We start from the raw sequence: 16394 nt of genomic DNA on the forward strand, positions 1-16394 counted from the left end.
TTCTTACTCTCATAACCTGCACAGTCCCGGTTTGACTTGAACGCCCCTTGTGCATACGGCTAACACAAATAGTGCATACACATGTTCTTAGTTGTTGCTATGATTCTGTAGCTTTTTTAATTATTATTCGAGGATTGATTACTAATGTTAAGTGTAATATAATCCTTTTCGTTCAGATTTAGGAGTCAAAAGAAATGTGTGAATTTCTGTGATCCTACGAAGAAGAACTTTGCATCACATGTACAGCGTTAACTTGAAAATAAATAAAAAATACTGATGAAGAAATCCTTGCATAGACCAGCAAGATTACATGGTTAATACTGGTTAGTGCTGGTCTGGTGCTGGTTTAGCTGGTGAACCAACATAACTGATCCAGCATGGGCCAGCATGATTTATATACTGGGCCACCAGCAAGGTTTTCGTAGTTAAAATTGGTTAACATTTTAGCTCATGATGCAAAATGTATGCTGTTATGCTAGGGACCAGCATCAGTGAAGTGACCAGCATACCAGCACCAAAACACAACATATGCTGGTATAATTGCTGGTCACGCTGGTCACAGCTATGCTGGTCTATGCTGTTTTTTTTCAGCAGGGATAACATCTCCGCATCTTTCATGTACGTACTGCTGAATGTGAGTTCAACAAAAAGTTGATGACGTTGTGTTGTTACTCGTCTTCGGGAAGTCTGTCCTAAGAAAATAACAAGAAATTTTTCTTACAAAAGATTTTACCTCAGAAATGTTAGCATACGCTATATGGACAGACAAAAAGTATTTGGCCAAACCGTATACATACATATATTTCAATATGGGGTCGGTCCCTCAACAGCTCCTGCTCTTCTTGAAAGGCTAGAGCAATTACAGTATGTGGTTGGATGAGAAGGCCTGGCTCGTAATCTCCATTCCAGTAGTAGCCAGATGGGCTTGAGGTCAGGGCTCTGTGTTAGGGCCAGTCGAGTTCTTTTACACCAAACTCATCAAACCATGTCTTTTTAGTCCTTGCTTTGGGCACTGGGACAGTCATGTTGGAATAAAAAAGGGTCCTTCCCTTGTTAACTGTTGCCCCAAAGTTGAAAGCATAGCATTGTCCAAGATGTCTTGGTATGCTAAAGCAGTAAGATTGCCCTTCACTGGAAAATAAGTAGCCTGATTGGGGCTTTAAACACCTTAATTCAATAATTAGCAGGTTTGGCCAAAAACACTACTTTTGTCAATATGGATACAATGCCTTTTTTCCCCCTCACCAATGCTAACAGTAAGAAAAGAAATGAGGTTAAATTGATTTCACGATTTGAGGCGTTTTCTTTTGCCTTACCTGTCAAAGCTTCCACAGCATTCTTCGGTGCAAACACTGTAAATAAACAATTGCTAGCTAATTTGAATCAATGCTAGTATTTGACCGGTGTGAGCCGTTCTTAATGAAGAGTGGTTCATAAGATATTTAATTTGAACTGATCGCCCTCCTTAAACGTTTAGCAGTAAGGCAGGAGCTTAGCGTACAGTGCATGCTATGTCCAGTAACTTCCTCTCTGCCATTTTAAATGGTGATTTCCAACATTTTTTGTTCTGCTGGTCAACGTTTGGTAAGTTCTTGCCAAACTGGTGCAACGGTAATAATACAGGCACCTAGCCTTTAAACCAGGTCATTAACCAACTGACATGAAGCAAATAAAATGTCTGAGTCTGCAACAACATGAATTTGGTGTTTGACAAGATAATCCCAATGATGTTATCCTGAGAAAATCAAAGGTGTTTTTTTTTGTTTCCTGGTTGTTTTTGTTTCCCTGACCTCCTACCATGTCATGTCTAGCTTCTCTGTACTGTCAATGTGCTGCTATTCTTTCAAAACACCATGTATGCCTGCAGTACTTGTTGACATTTATGATCATATATGAAAAATAAAACACAAATGATTTTCTTTAAGCTCCAGTGATGTTTCCTGAAATCTCATTTGACTTCTATAATGGGCGGGGAAAGGAAATCCTACATACCTCATCAAAGTACACATACATCAAAGTCCCGTCTAGTTTTGCTCCTTATGACAACTGGAAGGTCTTATGAATACAGTACGCTGAACCAGTAACCAACATGCCTGGCATTTTAAAAGTTTAAAAATAAACCTGAACATAAGAGCATGTTACTTTAACACTTGCATCACATGTGATGTCTGTAATAGTGACAAAGGGGGGGAAAAAAGTCTGGAGTCGGAATGGTTTGCTCTGTGTTGGGTTTTATTGGTAGAAAGCCACGTTGTGCGTCACAATCAGCATGGTGACAGCCAGCATGTCCACAGTGAAAAAGGACACAAGCTCAGCCCTGCGTGTATGTGAGAGAGAGTGTGTGCTTGTTGCACGCTTGCGTGAACCTCTGGAGCCTGTCGCTCGGCGCAGATTTAAGCGATCGGCCCAGGGTGGTATTGTTAGCGACAGTGTGTTTGTTAATCAGCTAGGGTTAAAATAGTGTCATGACAGCCTGAGCAAAATCTACGCTAAACTGCAGCTGTGGGAGACTTTAGAGAAGAGGCACGGGAAAATGTACACACGTAGCTTGAAGGAGATGCGCAAAGAAAAACTGAAAGAAATACTTTCTGCTGCTATTGTGTGATCTTTAGGATGATTGTGGCTGCTTAGCGCTTAATATATAAGCATTTAATAGGTTTGAAAAAAAGGAAGTTTTCAATTAAGAACTGATCTCTAATGAAAAGACTGAAATGCCCCGATGAAGAACGCTTTATCAGTCTGATCTCAGGCGCAGCCCTAGCTAGCATTCGAATGTACTCTCCAAAAAACAAAGAAAGAAAAAAAAAAAAAAACCCAGCCAAAAAGCAGCATTTTACAATTTGAACTTTGGAAAAAAAAAAGAAAGAAATTAAATAAAAATGCACATAAATTCAGCACATTTTCACAACCGCCCATTTACCATGAGCACGGAAACAGAGTTATCCTTTAATCCCTCCCGTTCCTATAGTTCATATGAGAACAGCACCAGCTCCGAACAAGCCGAAACGCATGTAAACACACAAAATGAAAAGAATTATTATTGATAATAATAATAATAATCAGCTGCAATACTGTAGATCCCACAAAAACAAAAGTGTACCTGCAAACCAACAAAAGAGAGAGGGAAAAAAAAAAAAGCAATTCACAAATCCAAGCAAACTGCAGGCATGAAAATGTCAAGACAAAGACCCTCTTAGTTTTTTTTTTTCAATCCTTTTTTCCCCTCTTTCCATCCTGAGGGCTCTTTGGCCACACGGCGGTCAGACTGTCCCGAGAGCGAGAGTGCAGAGAGCGTGGCTTTTCTTCTTCATTGTCCTTTTACCGTCTCCTCGTTAGTTGTTAAGTCCTGATGGATGCTGTGAGGTTGTGGTTGTGTGTGTGCGTGTGTGTGAGAAATGTGTGTATATGTATGACAGTGAATATTGCCAGACTGTTGTTTTAGAGTTCATCCCTACAAAAAAATAAAGAGAAAAAAAGTTACTCCTCTCTCTTATACACACACACACACACACACACACACAGATGTGTAATGTCAGTACAGAGCATGCTTATGTGCAGATCCCTGCATTTCTTTAACACACCTGCAGCCATTCCCAAACATGTTGTCAGTACAATAGAAGATATGACTGATATACAGTATAGTGCAAAAGTCTTGACCCCCATCACTATTTCTTCATATTTTGCTTCCAGACATTCATGCGTTTGTTCTGTATTCTTGAGGAATAGTTCCCCAGGATTTCTAAAATAATTTTTGCGTCTCATTTTCTGTCCAGTCCCTGTACCTGAGCAGCTTCAGAGAAATGTTTTTTGTTTGTTCTGCCACACAGTGACCTATGAATCATTGCTTGTTTGACGCATCTGTTTCTCCAGTACTTGGACTAAACCCCCCCGAAAAAAAAACAAAAACAAAACTCAGATGTGTTGGACTAATGGTACTTAGTTATTAACCTAGTTAACCCAGTGTAAGTATGTATCCAATGTTGTAAACATTAAAGGACTTTTTGTAAGTCACTCTGGATAAGAGCGTCTGCCAAATGCCTAAATGTAAATGTAAATGTTGTTTCCGTTTGCACATTTGCACAATTTATGTTGTATGTACTGTAGCACCTTGGTAGTGAAGGGAACATTGTTCCGTTTCAGTGTGTACTGAACTGTACGTGGTTGAAGTGACAAGAAAAAGCCTACTTGACATTGCTGAATGCTGAGTGGTCGGAACAGACGAGAGGGAACATGAGGTTGCTGCCGAAGATGTTAAATAAAACAACCGATTTTTAAACTTGTCTTTAGTCGCGGTAAAACATTTGCTCGCATTTCTTTCATTTAATCTACATCCTTTAATTTAATATGAAGAAATGAGGGGCTTAAAACTTTTGCATGGTACTGTATGTTCTTAACAAAACCTTTTTAACAGCAGCTACGTTTACATGCAGAATAACAATCTAATCTGATCAGGTAAAAAAATAAATAAATAAAGCAATAAAAATAAATCATACAGATTTTACAGCAATCACTCTAAAAATACATTAATAAAACAGGAAATAGTGTGTAGGCTTGGATCATGACATGTTAATCAATGTAAATAAATTTGTATTCTGTATATTAATAAAAAAAATATTTTGAATAGAGAAATAGTGAGGAACTAGCCTTAATGCACAATGACAAATTATTTCAGTTTTCCTTTTAATACGAGTTCTTTTTATTTGAGGACATTTTGCCACTTTTGCAATCCTAACAACAAATATTTTTAAAGTCATACAACTAGGCCTTTTTTTTAGGTGTTTCATATTCTGGCACATTTGTGAAATAAAATTGATAGTGACGGGAATCACCAGGGATGATTTGATACAATATCACCACACCCAGGTTCTGATTCGATCTGTATTGTGATTTTCATGATAAGTATCGTGATTTTAAAAATATCCTGATTCGATATTAATTACTTTTGTTTTTTAAATTCTATTATGATTTTAAACAAAATTTAGCAAACACAGGTAGTCCCAGACTTAAGTCCGATTTCTTCATAAGTCCAACAATTGATACGACTCAATAAAGCAGACAAACTCACTTGACTAAATCCCTATCCCATTTCATCACACTGCCATCATGTGGCCAAAAACCATAACTGCGCCTACGGACAATAATCACACTTCGAGACATGCAGTGTTGTCTCTGAGCCTTTAAATCATGAGGGGAATCCCGGATGCCATTTTGTCTTAGAGCTGTTTTCCAATGTATTGGACTGTGAACTCTGTTTTGTTGAGGATTTTCCAAGATTAGGATCATTCGCCATCAGGACAGCTTTACAGGATAGACATTTTCTATCGTTGTGCTCCTGGACTAAATCGTTGAAAGCGGTGAGACCGACTTATTTCTCCCGCACCCTCACACGCGCACATACAATATACGGAACATTTTAGACACTCACTTACACACTAAAAATATTGTATATAATTGTAAATATTGGTATCTGGTGCACTTCAGTGTCTATTTTTTGTACAATAAACGTGAGCGTTTGTTTGCATCTGTGGAAATTCCTAACTCAATGTTCGTAAGTCGAGGAATACCTGTAATTTGCTTCGAGCACACAGAATGCGGTGCTGCCTGCCAATAGGATTATAGAGGAACTGCAACATTTTAACACCTTAAAACATACATACATTAAAAATGAATCATAAAAAAACATGGACTTTGTAGTCAGTGTGCCGATATATGGATTGCTACATGAAAGAATTGCGATACAGAACTGATTCCTCCGCATCTCTACAAATTAGTTTCTCTTATAACTTTATGCACATATTTGCTTACTTTGTCTTAAGAGTTTGTTCATGTGACTTGGAAACTTTAAAAACCCTCCTGTTACAGATAAAACGGGGCCAGGGGTAGCTCAGTGGTTAAGGCATTGGCACTGCTCAGATGTGTAATGAGATAAAAAACAAAAAAAAAATGTAAGTCGCTCTGAATAACAGCAACTGCCAAATGCCTAAATGTAAATGTAAATAAAAAGAGCATTGGAATTATTTTTTTTTTTTACTTTATTTAATTTGCTATTTAGGTTTCTAGGTTCTGTCGCTGAACGGTTACTATAGAAACGATAACCGATACTAAGGATCGTATTGCTTTAAACCTATGTAATGAATTAGAGTTGGAAATACTGTTGTGTAAAATTAAATCAACACCTTCTGGATAGGATTCTAAATCTAACAGCAGAGTCCTGTAAAAAACAAACAAGCAAACAAACAAAAAAAACAAATGAGGTGCCATGACTAGAGAAAATATAATGTAATCATTTATATTAGACCCTGAGGGGAGAATAAAAATAAAATAATAATAATCATCAAAAAAAGGTTTGCATGTAAACATAGCCAGGATTTGAGCTCTGCTTGTGGAAGACATGCTTTTCTTCTAAAGCATCTAAAGCAAAATGCAATGAAGAAACTTTGTCTATGCAAGCGAATATATTTTTTAAAACCCATATTATTTCAAAAAAAGTTAAATGAATAAAAAAATAAAATAAAAAAATATTGTTTCCTATGAAATTCTGAGTGCATGGCAAGGCAGAGGTTAATGGGTTGGGGGAAAAACGTGCAGATGTTCGTCATGGTATGGAGAATGTGCGCGAAAATAAAACCAAACCAAACCAAACCAAACAGGCGACTTGCAGCAAACGCAGCCTTGTCTTGCTCCAGCCCACACCATTTCACCTGTTCCCTGGGGAAAGGAGGGAGGGGGAAGAGAGGGACAGGAAGTCACTTCCACCTGGACCACTGCTTGTCTTTGTCTGTTAAAGGCACGTAAATCACCCCCATGAGGGGCTTCATTTTGATGCTGCCGTCCTCCAGCTTGTCGTGCTGCTCCAGCATCTGGTTCCCTCCAGCTGGTCCGACTGGCAGGATGAGACGCCCGCCGGGCTTCAGCTGGTCCAGGAGCTACGGGACACAGGCGAAGACCTTACAAAACCGTGCTGCTAGAACACTTTTCAGGGTGTGTGTGTGTGTGTGTGTGTAAGAAAAATTAAACATATATGTTTCGGACATGTGTTAGTATGGATGTATGGAGGTTGGTGGAACTTACAGCTTGCGGGACAGTAGGGGCTGCGGCTCCTACATGTATGGCGTCATAGGGAGCCTCCTCCGGATAGCCCATCCTGCCATCTCCCACTGCAAACACACACACGCGCACAAACACACTCAATCAGGTCTGATCCTGTAAGCAGCTTCAGTGCCCGTTACTTTCCTGAACAGATGGCAGGTTGCTGTAGCGATGCCACCCTTGCTGTGATGTCATTCGAGCATGACAAGACCGGGATTCAGACACGCGCCACTGAATTATTCAGCACCAGTGCCTTTGTACTCGCAACAGAACCTCTCATGGCTCTTAGTGGATCAATAAATCGGAGCTAACAAGGTATCTCAAAGGACACTCGTTAACCATTTAACGGATAAAACAAATCCATTAGTAAGTGTTACTGTAGCTACGGGCGGGGTTTTGCGCCCGTATAAACAGGGTGTGGTCGTTTAAAAAAAACATGTAAGGCTACATACGTAGTAGCTGATGAAAATGAACTCAATAAAGGGCTCTGCAGTGTAACGATCACACAGTGAGTTAAAAACTATTTTTAAATCTGTCCCTACACACAACACATTCAGCCAAATACTGTTAGTCGTGGACTCCACGACATCTCTAAGAAAGGTGTGATGTGTGCGTACCTAGCGCCTGTCTGTCATTTTAACATTATGGCTGATTGGTCTACTTTTTTTGTGGAGACCTGACCGTCACACCCCTATGTGGTTCTTTCCCAAACTATTACAACAAAGTTGGAAGTATACAACTGTCCAGATTTTCTTTGTGTGCTTTAGTACAGTTAAACCTTGGACTGTGACCAAATCTGTTCTGAAAATCCAAAGCACTCGTATATCAAAGTGGATTTCCCACAAGAACAAAATAAAACAAATTAACCTGCACTTTACCTTTTAAAAAGAATCGTGGCTGGTGTGAGGGAGTCAAGAGAGAGGAGACGAGAAGGAAGGGAGTTATTTTGTAGAATGACTTTCACACACACAAACAGAATTTTTTTCGTTCTGTGTGACTCTAATGTCAATTGCTTTTGCCTCCTTTTGGGAATTTCGCTGAAATGTGATGTCACATTGTCGTTAAACAGATTCAAACTATTAAAATTTACGCATACACACACGGTCACAATGTTAAAACAGTACACACACACCCGGATGTTGACCATATGTCAACATATAACGCACGCTTACAGAGACCGAGCATGGGAGACGATTACCCACAATGCCACAGGGCGAGAATGATAGAAGATCCATTCGCTCAGGAGTGATCACGTGACACTCAGAGCCTTACTAATTCTCTACCGGCTGAATGAACACACATCCCCACAAAATCTAGTGGAAGTCCTTCTGAAAAGAGTGAAGGCTACCCGAAGGGTAAAAGGAGACTTTGATTGGAATGAGCTGTTCAGTGCTATAGTGTAGGCGTGAGACGAAGCTTCGGGGCGAGCATCTAAGACACTTTAGGATCTGCAGCTGTAAAACTTTACCTTACCGAGAAGGTTGATGCGTCCTGATGAGATGAGCGTCGGGTCGTCTTTCTTAACATTGTTGATCGAGTCGTCCACCAGTTCCTTTATGTGATCGATCCCGACGACTTTGCCCTTTGGCCCCACCTGAAATTAAAAATACATGAAATGCGAAATGCCACACTTGGAGCAAATATAAGCAATATACTAATAAATCATGCAAACAACCGGCCATTAAACTAGAGGAATCTAACAACAACAAAATAATCATCACTTAATTTTTACTGATTGTTTTTTCTCTTATTTGGCTGATCATATGCACTGATATTAGTGTGATGATGAAAAATACTAGGCTGAGTCAAAAAATGATCCGCACTCCTGCGAGAGCCACCTCCGTATTGCCTGACTGCCACTGCCGTCATTCTTTAGCCTAGTGTCCTCATGCCCGCTGGTCACTGCTCCTGACACTCAGACACCAACCTATTTTTTTTTCATTTTCTTTACCCTAATTCCTTGCATTTCCTCTAAATCTTCCCTTTATTGATTAAATAAAAGACCTTGCCTCATGTCTGTGTGTCTTCGGAGTCAAGATCATACATATGGTTTTCAGTTACTTTATAATCAACATGATCTAATAAGAGAATGCAGTATCTTGCATATGTTGCCTTACAATAAATAAACAGTTATACAGTCAACCCTGAAACTGACGGGAGTTACATTCCTAACGTGACCACCTGCGAATTGTGGTAAAACGCAAATTTTTGTTGTGGTAAAAAAAAAAGCCTATTTTTATAGTTTAAACCTTAAATATGCTCCCCAAGCACTTTAAATGAATTTCAACCTCAGCTTATTTGATTACTCTTAAACTCTTATACTGTACAGTACTGTACTGCTGTGTCTCCCCTAGAATGTAAAATACAGATGTTATCCCTCTATATGTGCTGTAATTCATGCAAGCGTGTTTTCGTTAGTATGCACTGTCGCTTCCTTTGCTATAAGCACTGTAGGGTAAATACGGTAATAATAATTCACCATCCCAAACTGCGCTTTCTTCTACGGTTGCTTTGTGCTCTCTCTATGTTACTTAAAAAAAAATAATGCAGTGTTATATTTTTATATGGATTTAGCTAAACTTGTGTTAATATGTATGTTACAAACTTACAAAATCGTTTTTAATTGTTTAGCATTAAAACACGTGAGAGGTTATATATTGCCAAGTTCTGAGGAAAAATCCACGACTGATTGAGGCCGCTATTTACTGCTATAAATGGTAAGGACTTAAACAATACTACACTTTAAATAGAGGATCCCAATAACCCCCACACAAACACACCATGTGGTCAGCGATCACTATGGTTAGCGATCACTATTAGTCCCAAAAACCCTAATTACCTCTACTAACAACCTAAAACGTGAAAGACACACACAGTGATGGCGTGGAAAGCCGATTTGAGACTCACCATTCTGGCAAAACAGACTGACAGGATGCCGCTGCCTGATCCCACATCCAAAGCTTTGGCACCTTCATACAGCTGATCATGTAACAGCTCCAGTGCATATGCATGCTACACACACACATATAGATAGATATCAGCACTCACTCTCATTACAGTAGTCCAACTGTATGTTTTGACAAATTTTGTTTGATTCCTGTTATGCTCTGGCAGAATTCAGATACCGCTAGCAGCTGTGGCTCTAAAGACTTGGACATACCATATGTGGCGCACTGATGGTTGCCTGGTATCCTGTGGAAATTCGAAAGAAATACAAAAGATTCATTGCTGAATCATAATGAACAGCTAAAACACAGCATGCTTAAGTACAGTGGAACCAAGGATTATGAGCATAATTCATTCCTGTAGCGGGCTCGTATTTTAAAACATGTAAATAAAATCGAATTTTCCCATAAGAAATAGGGAAATACTGGGAAAATATACAAGGAAATTATTTGTTCCACAGCCCAAAATAAATACATACAAAGTAAAACAAATTAACCTGCACTTTACCATTATAAAATCTTTTTAAAAATCCTGACAAATATGTGTTTCCGTTTGTGCGCGCAGGCGCTGTGCGTGTGTGAAGCTAAAGTAAGGAGCCCTTCCCCTTACACAGTTACCCTTCCTCCACTCTTTTCACACACACGCACTCTTTTCACACACGGAAACACTGTTTTATCGGAAAAATAAACAAGAAATCTCTCTAATGACACTCGATTGAGAGACACACTAACGGAATTACTGCTGTAAAGTAAAAATAAAACATTAACCTGCACTTTATCTTCGAAAAGAATCGCGACAGAGCAGTGTTTCTGTGTAGAGAAATAGAAAGAGAGTGTGTGTCTGTGAAGGCAAAAGTAGTTGTGGTCTGTGCGTGTGTGTGTGTCACGGTGTCAAATGATGCGCGCGCACACAAAGAGCAGCTCATACAGAAAGTGAAAATGGATCTTTAACCTCTCAAAATTAACCAGAATTTGGAGTCTAATGTTAAAATGACCTAAGGAGCCATGACGTCAACGTTGACAACTTTGGAATAAACTAGGCCACCTTGTCCCCTGTTCTCACTAACGCCCTGTGGCTGAATGAACATAAACCCCCATGGTCACGCATCGAAATCTGGTGAAAAGCCTTTCCAGAAAAGTGGAGCGCATTATAATAAGGAGATGTGGATTGAAGCTAGAGTAGATGTTCAACACGGTTGGGTGTCTATAAATGTATAAAAACTATAAATGTATGTTTAAATGTATACAGGATCCAATGTTTAACGTTAGATGTCACTATATATGGACATTTAGTTATGATCTATGGTTTGATGTTGTGTAAATTAGAGTTGGGCTATGTCGACCAATTTGGCATTGTACGATGTCTAATGTAAAACATTGCGATGGATGATGCCATCGTAGGCGGTGGGGGGGGGTGGTTGTTAAATTATTTATTCATAACGAATTAATTAATTGTAGCCTACAACTACCTGACCCGCATGGTCTTTGTTTTACCCATACACAAACCATAAATAAATAAAGATAAGTTACATACAAATTCCCACAAATCACTTTTTCCGCGGGACTCTGGCATGAATAGGCACAGTGTCTGTATAATGGCGTCGACAAACTTGGTTGGTAAAAAAGGTGCGAATTCACCTATCTGGCAATACTTTGGCTTTAGACAGAATGAAAGACGACAGCCACGAGATATGTCTGAAGTGGTGTGTAGGACTTGCGGTAAAGTTGTCCTCGCAAAAGATGCGCAGATGACAAATTTACATGACCATTTGCCTGTTCACCATCTCGCAGAATACAGCTCATTGCCAGTGTCATCACGCACAACTGAACATGTGTTCAGCACAGTGGGTAAAGTTGTTACTTCACTTTGCAGCTTATTAAAGCCAAAAAAGGTGAACATGTTAGTATTTCTGTCCAGAAACCTTTATATTTAAAATTTTTTATTCCAAGCTCTGTTCGTTATGGTAAAACCATGAAAAAGCCATATTTAGTGTAGTTTATTTAATCTGAATTAATTAAAATTTAGATTTTTTTCTGCTGTTTTTGTATGCCTCAATTATTAATGTAAACGAACTAGTTCGTGTAATTCGTTTGGAGTTCACTGTTATTTGTATTGTGATCGCTAACAACCTCCTTGTTATTATTTCCTTATAATAATAATAATAATAAAATAAGTAAAGATGCGGAAATTGAAAGCATGCTTTTTATTTGGCTATATAGTGTGATTAAGTGTGTGTTTTTCGCTAGCTGGTTGCTGCTGTGGCGGGGCAGAGGATCGCGATGCTGGCTTAGCATCGTGATGTCTATCGGCCATCGGCGATGGCATCATCTATCGACCCAACCTAACCCAATCATGCTTTTCAAGTACTTAATATAAAAATCCTTTTTTTAAAAAGTTTAAAGAAAAAATGGCACTCTCCCCTTCTACTTATAGCATGAACTAAAATCACTAATCATCATACTTTGTCAAGTCTTGCCTTGACACGTTTATCTCCCAAAAGCTCCCAGGACACACACGTTCAGTTAGAGGTTATTCCAGTCTTTCAACAACAATGCCTAAACAAGATATGCATCTGTATATATTCACAAACAGCTTACCTATAGACTGTGGGGAATCCATATAAGGGTTACATCTAGAGAAATGGGCTCGGTCTGTGGTGAGCATGACTTCATACACACGGTCCGACTTAATGATGCCATTTTCTGAAATGAGACAAACATCAAAAAATTCAGTTTGTGCACAAGACCTTCTACTAGATGAAAACCAAAACAAAAATGTCACATGGCTAATAGATGACGCACAGACAAATCAAGTGAATCCTGGGAACTTGCGTATCCTCATATATATACTACAAGTTATGAGATTGGCATTCTGTGTGACGTTTAAGCACGTTAAAGCAAACAGCTTTTTGCAGGCCTGGCTATTTCCGGCAGGTATGCCGAGGACGCTCGTTTTGAACCAGGCTTGGGCGCCAGACAGGTGTCAGATGGCAAGATCGCAGACCAGGGACCACAAATGCACTGAAGGCGAGATCGAGGTTACTAAAGCAAATGGCAATGCTGTAACACGACCCACAGCCACACATACAGAATCATGGTTTAATTACCAGAATATTTTATATCCGTTACCACTTTCACAGTCAGCACTAGAAGTGCTGACAAATTAGGTGGAAATGCTTTTTGTTTTTATTATCACTATTGAGACTATAAATAGATCAAAGAGCTATACCGTTGTATGACTGCGCAGTTTTGTATACATTTGCTTTTTTAAAGAACATATATGCCATATACTCAAAAATTAATCCTCTATATATACTTTTTTTTTTTTATTCCAGTGTTCCAAAATGCTTTGCTGCCTGCAAGCATTGATTGGATAAAAAAAACAGTTAAATTAAATCGATAACAATATCACACACTCACATTGTGTTTCAATGCTGCAGTAAGCTTGTACCTGCCGACTATCATATGCTGGAAATGTAAACATGATCAAACTTATTCATAGCAAGCACGACTCTGAATGAACATGTCTGATCTATGACAGCTACGTGTCGCAACCCACAGCACCCAGAGGATCCGCTGCTGACATCCTGGAGCCAGGCACCACAGTGCACTACTACTTAAGGTCTTGCAGAGTCATGTAAGGGGAACCCGAAAAACCTAGGTGGGTTTAATGTTTTGAATGTTATGGCTGAGGAGGACACTCAAAAACACAGACAGGGCCGTCCATAGCGAGTGAAGTTGACCTCTAATCAGACTTTTATTGACAGCTTCCTTCCCTTAATTTAATGCAACGAAAGCATTGCCATATATCAAGCTACAAAAAGCATTCAGACTTAAAAACTGCAACAGGGCGGGTAGAAAAGACAGCAAAAGTTTGCATTCCCCATGTTTGCTCTTCTGGTAAAAGGTTGGGAATGCCAATCAATGTTTATTTCATAGAGTAAACGTGTTACTGGTCGTTCCACACCGACTGCAACATTAGACGATACGATTTAGCAGGTGACCAGCATAGCGGGCATCACTCTCCATGTAACAATAGTGAGCATCATTATCACTTCTAATGTCATTGTGAGTCAATAATATACGGTATCTGCAGAACAATAGAGCAGAGTGAGCAGTGACCGCACACTCCATTTACAGATAATGGTAGCGGTAATCTGTATGCGGACGGGGCCGCAGGTAAAACTCTAGTTTCAACTACTATTTAGAATGTCAACTTCTAGGACTGCGTACTTCCACCTAAAGTTTATATGGCAATCAAATGAAGATACCTAACAGTATGGCATAAAGGGTGTGGCAGTGGTGGCTCAGGCAGTTAAGGCTCTAGGTTAATGATCTGAGCATCTGGGTTCAAGCACAGCAGCTGGCGGGTTGCCACGCCCTATACTACTCAGCCCCTGCATGCAGTGCTGGTCCCAGGCCAGTTAGAAAGGGCATATGGCAAAAAACAGTATAACCTGTGGCAAGTTGTGTGCGGATCGGATGGTAGCGGCCGAAAAGGCGTTACAATGTGGCACAAAAGATGATGACACAAACACGAAATGCTAATAAATAATATGCTAGGTATTTTAAACAGAAATATCAGTCGAGAGCATGGTCGCCTGCCACGCCCACTGCCACGCCCACCTAGCTATATTATAAAAGGTCAGGATTCCTATTTTATTGCGCACCTGAGTTTACCGTAAGGCTACGTTTATAAGGATAGGTCTAATATTTAAAAATTAATACCGTAAAACAGGACTTACTGGGTGTTTCAGGTCCTCTGAGACTGATAAACAACCTTATCAAAAATATGTTTTGCGACTGATAAAAAATGCGACATCTATTTTTACGTTTCTATAAAGTAATACTAACGCAAATAATCCTTATTAAATGATAATAATGGTAAATTAGACATATTGTATAAGTTGCTGTGTATGTTGGCTCGGTTAGCATGACATGACAAGACTGGTAACGTTATACACTGAGCTAGCTGCTACAGGAAAGTTAGTGACGCACATTTTAAAAAGCAGAACAGGCAGTTATGATGAATGAAGCAAAAACATGGTGTTCATTTTGAAAAAAAAGTAAAGATATTGGCATGTCAAACAACAACAAAACTAGCTAGCATGAAGCGGCTAAGCAAAACAGAAAGCTTCCAGCAGCGCGCGCGCGCGCCGTTGCTATAGCTAGTAACGTCGGTCAACACCACCGTTAAAAAAAACCGCCGTCTCCGGTCACGGAAGAGGAATTAAAGGTTGTTCTTTCTCTTTCTGTTAAATCTGGAGAGGTGTAAAACACTCACTGCGGAGGTTGTTGACGAGCTCCGCTTGGCTGGCTCCTCCTGATTTCCAGGCCATTATTAAACACACTCTGCGGATCAGGTAGAGAGCGGCAGTGAGAGCCGCGCCTGCGCACACCGCCCTGCCCAGCACGCGCACCACTTCCCACACTGACGGAGTTCCCGCGGCGTCAGCGCCCGACATGCCCGCCCGCGTGCGTGCGCGCGCGAGCACGCGTCCGAAATCGCTGCGTCAGTGTGTTTATGCGATCAAAAAAAAAAAAAACATTTAAAAACAAACGCGTTTATTTAGGGATTTTTTTTTTATTGCAATCATGGTTCCCGGGTTGGAGTGGGAGTGTCACTGTTCTGCGCTGCCGGCAGGAGGCGATCGTGAGCTCGTCATGTCAGGATGCTTGTGTTTGATTGGTGGAGCTCATTGTGGATACTGTGGTGCTCCATCAAAGGAATGGGCAAAAAATGAATAAATAAATTAAAACTGTGTTTACCTCAACTCTTGTGTGCGTTTTGAACACCACATTCCAGACCACCCAACCTTTTCCTCATGTAAAACCCCTAAACACTTCACACATAGGAAGTCTTTATGTTAGTGAAAGTCAAGTGCTGATGTCCGAACATGAAGCTTTGTTTTTGCACTATTGTGCTAAAACAGGTTTTAGTCCCAGTGAAGAGAAACTGTAATGATATATTCATTAACACTTCACAGACTGATAGTACCTACCAAATGTAAATGTACCAAAAGATTCATGTACATCCTCCCCGGGCACCTCAAAACCTGGCAGTAGAATTCGCTATTGATGGTCTGGCCCCTGGAGATGAATTCTTGATGCACAATGCTGCATATCTCGTAAAAGATGATGACCGTGCACCTAGTCGAGCTGCAGACCTGCCTCGCCTTTTTCACTCGTGGAGATGATGGGCTTTTCTACTGTAAAGACTGTTGTTTCATCTCAGGGTTCTACCCATACAGCCAAGTGTTGTCATCTGTAATGATCTTTGACATGAAGGATGGGTCATCCCCGGCACGTTGACAGAGTTTTTGGCAGATTTCTAGACAATGTTCCTTCTGCTCCTGGGTC

General features: G+C 40.0%; 1 protein-coding gene across 3 annotated transcripts; it reads right to left on the bottom strand.

The window, feature by feature from the left end:
* Window positions 1-2211: 2211 nt before the first annotated feature.
* Window positions 2212-15515, bottom strand: pcmt (protein-L-isoaspartate (D-aspartate) O-methyltransferase). Of its 3 annotated transcripts, none has more exons than XR_008356069.1 (8): window positions 15319-15515; window positions 12633-12737; window positions 10250-10281; window positions 9997-10101; window positions 8563-8683; window positions 7072-7157; window positions 6660-6926; window positions 2212-3451 (listed from the first exon to the last, which is right to left on the bottom strand). XR_008356069.1 is itself a non-coding variant. In XM_053481545.1 (8 exons), exons 1-7 carry the CDS (start codon window positions 15497-15499, stop codon window positions 6747-6749), a joined length of 810 nt encoding a protein of 269 aa, XP_053337520.1. In that variant the 5' UTR covers window positions 15500-15515; the 3' UTR covers window positions 2212-3451; window positions 6702-6746. The 3 variants fall into 3 exon arrangements, 2 of the variants coding, with proteins under 2 accessions (XP_053337520.1, XP_053337513.1); XM_053481545.1 differs by having other exon boundaries at window positions 6702-6926; XM_053481538.1 differs by having other exon boundaries at window positions 6757-6926; window positions 15319-15509.
* Window positions 15516-16394: the final 879 nt, after the last annotated feature.

This window comes from Clarias gariepinus, chromosome 2 (genome assembly GCF_024256425.1).
Source record: "Clarias gariepinus isolate MV-2021 ecotype Netherlands chromosome 2, CGAR_prim_01v2, whole genome shotgun sequence".
NCBI classification, from domain to species: Eukaryota; Metazoa; Chordata; class Actinopteri; order Siluriformes; family Clariidae; genus Clarias; species Clarias gariepinus.

Bases quoted from the DNA above. Each gene is read 5' to 3' on its own strand.
- pcmt (XM_053481538.1), bottom strand. From the start codon at position 15,499: ATGTCGGGCGCTGACGCCGCGGGAACTCCGTCAGTGTGGGAAGTGGTG. The intron at 10,282-12,632 runs GTAAGCTGTTTG...GAATTTCCACAG, and splicing joins GGATTCCCCACAGTCTATAG to GATACCAGGCAACCATCAGT. The intron at 7,158-8,562 runs GTAAGGTAAAGT...GTGTGTTTGCAG, and splicing joins AGGACGCATCAACCTTCTCG to TGGGAGATGGCAGGATGGGC.